Source organism: Chelonia mydas, chromosome 5, assembly GCF_015237465.2.
Source record: "Chelonia mydas isolate rCheMyd1 chromosome 5, rCheMyd1.pri.v2, whole genome shotgun sequence".
NCBI classification, from domain to species: Eukaryota; Metazoa; Chordata; order Testudines; family Cheloniidae; genus Chelonia; species Chelonia mydas.
This window is the reverse complement of record NC_051245.2, coordinates 13365871-13376699: the sequence shown is the minus strand read 5'-3', so window position 1 is coordinate 13376699 and position 10829 is coordinate 13365871. Positions and strand designations below refer to the sequence as shown.

At 42.4% G+C, this 10829-nt stretch overlaps 1 protein-coding gene across 6 annotated transcripts in view; it reads right to left on the bottom strand.

Moving 5' to 3' along the window:
• Window positions 1-7066: 7066 nt before the first annotated feature.
• Window positions 7067-10829, bottom strand: part of KATNAL2 (katanin catalytic subunit A1 like 2) — a 60238-nt gene continuing 56475 nt past the window's right edge. For all 6 annotated transcript variants that reach the window (XM_007055167.4, XM_043546363.1, XM_043546362.1 and 3 more), the window contains 3 exons: window positions 9534-9696; window positions 7655-7757; window positions 7067-7292 (listed from right to left, as the gene is read on the bottom strand). In XM_007055167.4, the coding sequence (XP_007055229.2) occupies window positions 7153-7292; window positions 7655-7757; window positions 9534-9696 (406 nt within the window). In that variant the 3' untranslated portion in view covers window positions 7067-7152. The remainder of the gene's footprint in view (window positions 7293-7654; window positions 7758-9533; window positions 9697-10829) is intronic.

The window sequence follows — 10829 nt, the reverse complement described above, 5'->3', positions numbered from 1 at the left end:
GAAGGGGAAGCATGAATGTATGTGTGGGCTGTGCAAGCTGTGTATGGGGCATGCAAGAAATAATGGAAGCTCTTTGGCTTTGAGGCTGTCTGTTTGGTCTGTGTTTGGCAAGGCCCAGCAAAATGGGATCCTGGTCCATGAGTGGGCTCCTATGTGCTACTGCTATACAAATAAGCAACAATAAGTGAATGTCCAGTGCTTAAAAAAATACAGTGCACAACCTTCCTCTGTCCCTCCCCACCAGGACTTGAGGATTTGAAATTACTCTTGCAAACGTGGTTGAATTTAGTAACTCCAACCTAACCTCCCCCATCCTCTTTCCAAAATCCTGTGAAAGTCAAAAGCTATGTAAGATAATGGAGCCCTTCCTTGGGCAACATGAAGGAGCTACCTCCCTTACCCAGCTAACTAATACACAGAGTGCTGAGTAAATTCCCTCAGCCAACCAATCCCTGTATAGCACTGGGACAAATATAAGCCAACAGACGCTCAAGGATGTTATGTGCCATGTAAGTGTGATCCAAATACAGAGGTGGTGTGAGGAGGAGGACAGACAATAGTGAGCAGAAGGAAAGAAAATGCTGTATTTGGGAGATTTTCTAAGCGAGTATTTGGAAGATATACCTGAGGCAGGAGTAAGGCGGGATTGTTCGCCTGAGAAGGAAGTAGGTGTGGGTATGTTGTAGCAGATCATGGGACATTTATACGTATGGGCAACTACACCTGAGACCCCAAAAGGGGCATCTGGAAAAGATTAACAGGGAAGAGGGATCTACTGCTAGTAAAGCAGTGAGGTTTAGAGGAGGGATATAAAAGGACTGAGACCTTTAAGAAGTAGTTCATTAGAAAAATATGGTTCCTAAAAGGGAATGCAGTCATTTAAAAGGCACAGGGCAGTGGTTTAGCTCCAAGTTACTTTCCCATTTTCAGAATAGGAGGAAAGGTCTCCACATTCAGATCTTGGATTTCATACCCTACTCCAATACAAAGACCTGTTTAGCTCCCACTTTGGCTGTGCAATAGTAGTTAGCTACTCAAACAGCATTTCAAGGCTGTGCTCATGAATGACACTGCAGTTCCACATCTCCAAACTCCTGTCCTTTACCTTTCCCACTCAAAGACCTTGACCAGCTCACACTCACTATTGCCACTTGCATGTCTGTGCCCTTCCTGATGTTTGCCTAGTCCCTCCTCCAAACCATCCAGGACTCTGCAGCAAAAATCATCTGTCATCCAGTGCTGTTGCCTCCTGGATCAAATTCAAGCCCCTTGTTTTGACTTTCAAGGCCCTTTTGGCCCCTTATCTCCTTTTCCTCTTCACTGGCCTCTTTGCTTAGTCCAAGTCCCTCCCTCCTTGACTGTACTCTGTGTCCTTTCTCCCCCATGCTGCCGTGCCTTCGTTCATGCAATCCCCTGTGACCAGAGTCCTGTTTGCCAAACCTTCACTGTCATTAAATCTGTGCAAAACTTGTTTCTATGGTCCTGGACAGATTATTTTTTAAAAACATAGTCAATAGGTCCACCTCTGAAGACATGTGCTGTAGCATCTCTGGCAATCACATAATCCTTTCATCTTCACCCTCATCCTCCTCTTCCTGTGGTGGCATCCCCTTCTGTTGTGACTTAACTTGGACTCTGGGTAGTTACTCCATTAGGCTCTGGGCCCCCAAATGGGTACATGTGAAGGCTACAAAGGCAGCATTATTTTGTGGCCATATTAGCCATAAACTCTCCTCGGGGGTCAGGGGCAGGAGTAGCATGCATAGGGGTGGGTACCTTATGGCTAAGAACTGATTGGGTTATATATGTGGTGGGGGGAGGGGGCTGGCTGTGCTAAGATATGCAGGCCATGCTCCCTAGTCTCACATGGAGAACCTGCGGAAGGGGAACTCCATGGGTTGGAACTCGCTATCTAATTGTGGCTTTTCATAGAATCATAGGACTGGAAGGGACATTGGGAGGTCATCTAATCCAGACCCCTGCACTCAAGGCAGGACTAAGTATTATCTAGACCATCCCTGACAGGTGTTTGTCTAACCTGCTCTTAAAAATTTCCAGTGATGGAGATTCCACAACCTCTCTAAGCCATTTATTCCAGTGCTTAACCACCCTGACAGGCAGTTTTTCCTAATGTCCAACCTAAACTGCCCTTGCTGCAATTTAAGCCCATTGCTTCTTGTCCTAGCCTCAGAGGTTACGAAGACCAATTCTTCTCCCTCCTCCTTGTAGCAACCTTTTATATACTTGAAAACTGTTATGTCCCCTCTCAGTCTTCTCTTTTCCAGACTAAACATACCCAATTTTTTCAGTCTTCCCTCACAGGTCATATTTTCTAGACCTCTAATAATTTTTGTAGCTCTTCTCTGGAATTTCTCCAATTTGACCACATCTTTCCTGAAATGTGGTGCCCAAAACTGGACACAATACTCCAAGTTAAGGCCTAATCAGCGCAGAGTACAGCAGAAGAATTACTTCTCGTGTCTTGCTTTCAACACTCCTCCTAATACATCCCAGAATGTTTGCTTTTTTTGCAACGGTGGTACGCTGTTGACTCATATTTAGCTTGTGGTCCACTATGACCCCCCCAGATACCTTTCTACAGTACTCCTTCCTAGGCAGTCATTTCCTATTTTGTGTATGTGCAACTGATTGTTCCTTCCGAAGTGGAGTACTTTGCATTTGTCCTTATAGAATTTCATCCTATTTACTTCAGACCATTTCTGCAGTTTGTCCAGATCATTTTGAATTTTAATCCTATCCTCCAAAGGACTTGCAACACCTCCCAGCTTGGTATCATCTGCAAACTTTATCAGTGTACTCTGTACACTAGGGATTGGCGACCTGTGGCTCCAGAGTCGCATGCGGCTCTTTGGCTGCCCCCTTGCGGGCAGCTGTGTTTTGAGGGGGTATGAGGTGTAGGGTCTGGCCAGGAGGCACTTACCACAGGCGGCTCCCGGCTGGTGGTGCAGCAGGTTTCAGGCTGGCTGCTTGCCTTCCCTGGCCCCATGCTGCTCCTGGAAGCGGCTGGCTGCTGGCACATCTTTGCACGCCCCTTGGGGGGAGAGGGGTCTCCATGTGCTGCCCGCGTCCACAAGCACCGCCCCTGCAGCTCCCGGCTAATGGAAGCTGTGAGGATGGTGCTGGGGGTGGGAGCAGTGTGCGGAGCTGCCTCCTCCCTGCCAGGGGCATGCAGAGACATACAGCAGCCAGCCACTTCTGGCGTGGGGCCAGGGCAGGCAGGCAGCCTGAGCCCTGCTGCGCTGCCGGCTGGGAGCCGTCTGCGGTAAGTGCCTCCCGGCCAGAGCCTGCACCTCACACCCCCTCCCATACCCCAACTCTCTGCCCCAGGTCAGAACCCCGTCCTGCACCCAAACTTCCTCCCAGACCCCGTACCCTCTCCTGCACCCCAATCTGCTGCCCCAGCCCAGAGCCCCTTCCTGTTTATATTCAAATGGCTCATTACCAAGGCAACTATTGTCTACCAATAAAACTCTTGGAATTTCTTGTGAAAAGGAAGCGGCTGTGCTCTGTCTTTATTAGTATGTTCTAATCGCCAACAGTTTGAAAAAGTCTGAAGTCAGAAAACCTTCAATCAAAAAGAGAAAGATAGAAGACGAACATCAAGAATTTCAAAATGATTGGACTGAGTCTTACCTTTTTATAGCGAGTTCAGCCAGACTCCCGTTGTGCTATCCAACAATCTATCCAACTATCCAAACAATCTATCCAAACTATCCAGCAATAAGAAATCAAACCTAGAAAGACATTTTGAAAAGAAACCTTGGACGTTTGCTGAACCCTATCCAGCTGGTGATAAAAAGCAGTAGAGGCTCTCCGACGCAAAGAAGAGCAAACAAGATGTACGTTTGCTATATGGATGAAGGCGCCAAGCGGAACCGCTACTGCTAGTTTCGTGGCAGCTCAAGAAATCGTCAAACGAGGGAAGCCATTCACAGAGGGAGAATAGATGAAAGAATGTTTCATTAAAACATCTGAGCACGACTTCGACTATTTTAAAAACAAAGATGAAATAGTTTAGAAAATTTGAGAAATGCCATTATCTGCAAAGACTGTAAAGGACAGAACTATTAAGATGGCCACAGACGTAACCAGCCAGCAGATTAGTGATGTTAGATCAGCACCAGATTTTTCTATTGCCTGCGATGAGACATGCGACGTGGATGACGTTGCTCAGGTTGCCTTACTTGGCAAATACATTAATGATCAAGGTCCTCAAGAGTTGATTGTGTTATTGTCGCTCAAAGGACAAACTCGGGGCGAAGATATTGCATCTGCTGTCACTGAATGTCTGAAACAAAAATATACTGACATCAACAGAATAATTTCTATTGCCACAGATGGAGCACCGAGCATGAAGGGGACACACAAAGGTTTTGTTACTTTACTTAAAAAAAGTATGGAGCATGACGTAATTTCATTTCACTGCAAAATCCACCAGGAGGTGCTGTGTGCACAAACTTTTCCAGAGGAAATCTCAAAAGGACTGGGAATGGTCATGCAGATTGTTAAAATAATGGCAAGCGCTCTCAATTATTGGCAGTTTTGCGAGCTTCTTCGAGAAGTTAACAGCCAATATTCTGATTTTCTTGCGTATAACAAGGTAAGATGGCTTTCCAGAGGTGCAGTCCTGGTGAGGTTTGCGTCATGTCTTGAGGAAATTAGGGTGTTCCTCCAAAAAAAGGGCCTTAAATATACAGCGCTAACGGATCCTCACTGGCTGCAGAAATTCAGTTTTATGGTGGATTTAACTTCTCACTTAAACATGTTGAATCGGAAGCTACAGGGAAAAGGAAATACTGCAATTTTGCTTTTGGAAGAAGTTCTTTCATTTGAACGAAAGCTGTCTTTGTAAGGGACATTGAGATGGGCATGTTAGTGCATTTCCCAATAGTGAAGCAATACAAACAACCAAATGACTGTGATATTGATATTAGGTTCCTTGCAGAAACAGTCATCAAAATGCAAGCTGCATTTGCTGACCAATTTCACGAGTTCAGCCATGAAACCAATTTCACGAGTTCAGAGTTTGTCATTTCTGTTGAAACCGCTTGAAGCTGACAGTTCTGCATTGCATTTTTCAGCATTTGCGGGAATCAATTGAGTGTAATTTGAACTTGAATTAGTGGACTCGCAAGATAAGGATTTATGGAATTCAAAATTGAAAGATCTTGTCACTGAATGCAAGCTGCATTTGCTGACCAATTTCACGAGTTCAGCCGTGAAACCAATTTCACGAGTTCAGAGTTTGTCATTTCTGTTGAAACCGCTTGAAGCTGACAGTTCTGCATTGAATTTTTCAGCATTTGCGGGAATCGATTGAGTGTAATTTGAACTTGAATTAGTGGACTCGCAAGGAATTCAAAATTGAAAGATCTTGTCACTGAATTTGAAAATCTGGAAGGCAGAAATCCACCCTGAGACTACAACACAAGTGGTCTGAAATGGATGACCTAAAACGGCAAGACCAGATTATATTCGACGTTTGGAATTGTCTACTGGATATGTACAGTCAGCTGAAGAAATACGCATTTGGGCTTCTCTCAATCTTTGGTTCAACGTACTTCTGTGAACAAGTGTTCTCCAACGTGAATTTCATCAAAAACAAACTGAGGAGCCAACTGCAAGATGTTAATCTTGACTCCTGTTTGAAAATGAAAATCACGCCATATTCACCGAACATTGAGCAACTCTCTAAAGATGTCCAACAGCAGAAGTCGCATTAAAAGTATTGATGAGTAGTAATAACTTTAATATGTTCAATTATTATTAGTTGATAAATTCTAACTCTACAAGTCGCTTTGCATGTGATGCAGCTCTCAAAATATTTTGGTCAAAGACAAAAACAAAAAAATGGCTCCTCTTCTTTGGAAGGTTGCCGACCCCTGCTCTATACCATTATCTAAACCATTGATGAAGATATTGAACAGAACCGGACCCAGAACTGATCCCTGCAGGACCTCACTCGTTATACCCTTCCAGCATGACTGTGAACCACTGATAATTACTCTCTGGGAATGGTTTTCCAACAAGTTTTGCACCCACCTTATAGTAGCTTTGTGATGAAAGAATTTTGCCTCAGTTGCCTAGGATGCCTTATTAAGCTTTAAACTGAAAATCTAATAAATAAGAAGCAACAGACCATAAAATTCTTCACCCTCCTTATAAAAGTGGTGCTAGCTTCACAAATATTCCTAACCCCGTACATCACCTCAGCTGTCATCCACTTACACTTCCTCTTCAGCATGTGCATCTTGTGCAACACCTAAAAAATCCTGGCTTCTAAAGATACCAGTTAGCAGTTTATGATCATCAAAAAACAAAGAAAAGGAAGGATGAAAGGCTATTAGAACAGAATAAATGCTTTGTTTCACTGGAGCTCGGCTACTTATGTGCTAATAAGTAAGTAATAAGTAATTTAAATTAGGCTCTGATTCCTCAACAAGTAACATACTGATGAGCACTACAGCACCCTATTAAAAGCAAATGACATTGATGCTAGTTGGGTAAAAACTAACCCAAAACCAAATTGAATGGGATGGATAAAACACATCAAGACATCGATACATGAACAAATTATATCCCAGACCAAAACTTTACCAAGTTGACCATGACTACCAGGCAATAATAAGATGCTGAATTTAATCCCAGATGGGGATTAAAAAAAAGTCACATATGCTTCATTGGCAATCACACAAGTCCTTCCTAGTAAATGCCAGACTGGTTGTGATCCACTAGTTTGAGTACCATGAGCCACTAATCTTATTCCTGACGTAAGCTTTCTACTCTTGCTCCTCTCCCCCTAAGAAGTGAAAATCATTTGTAATGAATGAAGATTGTGCAAGACTGGTCAATTTATAAGGTTTTATGCATAAAATTAGTGGTAGAATCTTCATTGCATATTCACTGTAGACATTAATTTTCCATAAAGAATACCAATTTCTAATTGTCATTGAACATGGTAAATTAAAAATGCAGATTTTGAAGTACAGATTCTCTTATTCAGTTTTCTGAAGAAAAAAAATTAATAATTCCTTTTTCATCATAGTTCAGTCCCTCTATCTGTAGCTGAACCCCAATCACAGATGCCGTTTTGGATAGTGGGTATCTTTGATTTCAAAGTCTAAAGCTATTTCAAACAGATTCAAAATCTCTCTGCCAGGCTGTGTACTTCTGACTTAAATTCTTTGCTGAGGGCTTGGTGTGAGCGATCACATCCAGGAAATCTGCTGTGGTGACCGTGTCCAGTCGGAGTTCGGGTAAATTACTGCTACCTGGAGAGAGAAAATTGACCAAATGCTGAAAGTGAATGAGATGCTGATCTGTGCTAAGAGATGCTCTCTTTAAGCCAGTGCATAATGCAACATACTTAACGGTTAATACACTAAACAGAAGATTGGACATAGCAGGAGAGAAAATGGTTCTTATTGTGTTCAGTGCACAGCAAATGACAGCTTCAAGAGATGACCTGAGTTTTGGAAATGTTGGCTTAATTAGGTTTTTACAAACATACAGTTTAAAACTTTTCTAAGCAAATAAGAGAGCTCCACCTACTGGTACGTGAATATATAATGCCTAGTGTTACAACGACAGATCAGCATTTCTCACATAGGATTCTCTATGAGAGCTATTGTACCTGGCTGATGATTTTCAAGAGCATTGAAGATTTTCCTCACTGGCCGCATAGCTGCTTCCTTGCAGACCAATTTAACGTCAGAGCCAGAGTATCCTTCTGTCTCCTAATACAAGATCGCAATTCACAGGATTATGAATTATTGCATGTGATGGATGTATATACTCTCATGTTACTTCATTGTTGGTTTGAATGCAGAGTTGCTGTATGCAGGTGTTAGCAAATCAGGCATTTGTTTTTTCAAGGACAGTTTTCTGCAGGTAAAATAAAATCTTCATCTCTCTGTGTCTGTTTCCCACCCTGTCTGTCTTATCTATTTTGATTGTAAACTCATTATGGACCTAATCCAAAGCCCACTGCAGTCAATGGGAGTCTTTTCACTGGCTTTAATGGGCTCTAGATTATGCTCTATGTTTCTGTCCAGTGCCTAGTACAATGCGCCTCTAGGCACTACTGTGATACAAGCACTACCAATGGGACTGATTTTCAACATTAGGGCTGCTCTGCAAAAAACCTGCGCCCAAATAACTGTTTTGCTTTCCATCTTTTGCAAATCTGAATGTGGATACTCTTATTTTGGGTTAAGAGCATCTTAATCTGAAATAAAGAGTGTCCACACACAAAAATAACAAGTGTGAAATAAAAGGAATTTTGGTGCCAGTTTGTATGTAGACAAGTCTTTAGGCATGCACAACCGCACACCTCCTTCAGTGCACGTCTACTTTCCACACACACATATACATTGTAAAAGCACACATCTGATATTTGTGTGCACCCTATGCACTCAACTGGCAAAGCATGTGCCCAAATAACCAATTGGCACAGGCATAAAGGAACGGATGTATACAAATGTGTGTTAGCAAATGCTTGCCATTAACTTAAAAATCCTGGCCCTGTGTAATCATCTTTAAATGAAAACCCAACCATCCTGAGAGCATAACATGGCAGAGCTTGTACCAAGCTGTACATAATGAGGTTCTAGTTCCAGCCAGTGATTCAGCTGATAATCATGCCACATTTGGATAAGAACGGGGCTAGCTGTAACACAGGTAGCACTGTTCTGTCCAGCGTGGACAGGGCCAAAGGCTCACAAGAATCGACAGCTGGTTCTACAACCTTATGTTTGCAGTTCTAGTGCATTGTATTTGTTAAATATTAAGCATTATGTTTCAATTTCATAGAATGTTTTTGAAATAGAAACTGAAATATGCTGTATGTCTCTATGAACAGAACTAAACCGTGGTCAGCTGAGCAAGTATTAGCTATTCTCAGCAGAGTTTATGGGTGACGACAGCCTGAATTCAGGCTCTGTAAGAAAAATATCTGAGCTCTTGGAGATTGATGCCCTGGTGAGCCTTTTCACTTTATTGATGCTCCTTCATACTGCACTAGATCCATGACAAATTCTTCCTGCTCAGCAGAGTGCTGTACCATGCTCATCTCTGATATAAACCGAAAGACCCTACTGTGGTGTTAGAAAGGGCCGGAGGTATACAGTTATTGTAATTTTTTTCTGTGTTTACATCTGAAACAGTGAAAAGTTGACCCAATACTGGCATCAAAATACATCTCTGACTTCCAAGTTGAGTCATGCGAAACTGGTGATTTCACCTACTGAGACAAGTTCAATACCTCCAGCTCTCACTGATGTCCCCTTGTAGGAAGAGTCCCTAAGCCTCCCATCATTCACCTTCATAATTTGAGCTTTATTCCCTTTCACCCGGCTACCATGTTTATAGATGCTACTTGTAGCATGTATAGTTCACATCTGTTTCAATGAGAGCAGAATCAGGCTCACCACATTCCCACAGTTCCCTTGCTGAAAGACTTCAGGAGTCTGAGTTACCAGTGGTGAATTGCACGCACTTCGCTGTCTTCTCACCTGACCTAGCAAGCTGTACTCCAGCTCCGTTCTCAGCTCCACTCCTCTACTGTTGCTGACAGGGGGCAGCCAGTGCTGAATCATAGCCTGTCGTGCCTCTTTATTTGGGAGATCAACCAAAATCCTCTTCTCCAGCCGTCGCAACATGGCATAATCTAATTCCCTAAAGAAGAAGAAAATGGGGCTAAGTCTTCTCAGCAAGGTTGTGTGTTTGTACAGATGCTGGACTTTTGAAAACTAAGCTGCTTGTTGTGGGAAGCCACTTTGCATTTTCAAAGCTACTGGTGATCCTTTCAACCTGGTTATAAAATAGTAATTCATCATCACCACCCTATATTGTTGCCAGTTAACTCTATCTGTGTGGTTCCTGACTCTTGATCTAGGGACCTGGAATATGGAGTCAAGAGTTGTAGGTTCTTTTCCTGGTTCTGCTACTAGTTCTCTGTCTGGCCTTGAGCAAGTCACTTCACCTCTCTATGCCTTGGTTCACCTGTTTTGTAAAACGGGGACACTACAACTCATCTCTCAGGCATGTTGTGAGGATTAATTAATTGCTCAGAGATCTTCAAATGAAAGGTGCAATAAATGCAAAAACTAGATTATAAACCCTTTGGGGCACATGCCATTTTTTTTAATGTATTTGCACCTAGCACAAAAAGGTCCTGGTTCATGACTAGGGCTCCTAGGTGCTATGGGAATACAAATAAATAGTAATAATATTCCCCACAGGGCTGAGCATCCTTAGTAAAAGCTGCAGAGAATAGGCAAACCATTGAAAGAGAAAGGTGCCAAGGTGCTGAAAACACTAGTAGTCTCAGATTATTAAAGATGATTTGCAAAGAAAAAGACAAAAATTGATATGTGCCCCATATTTGTATTTTTGCTTCTTTGTGATGCATGAAGGCGGCCTGAAAGAGTTTTTTACTCTTAAAATATTTTATTTTCTTTCTGCTTCTTTTTTCCTAAAAAATATTAATACTGTCAAGTCTTGGTTATCCTGGAGGATTCCTTGGAAGTCTCATGTATCCTGTGTGTGAGGTTTTCTCAGCCCTTAAGCCAAAGGCTGGGGGTGTTAATCTATTTTAAAAGACCTCTTTTCTCCTAACTGTTTTTCAAGCTTTTGAGCTTAAGTATTAACAAAAATAACCTGTCTAAATAAAAATCAATTCACATCTCAGTTAATCAGGTGTCATGTGCATATAATAATAAACCTACAAGTTCTCCAATCTTCTACTGCGTACTCCATTCCTGTAGAATTCAGGTGTTCATTTTAAAACATTTTCTAGTCCTTATGAT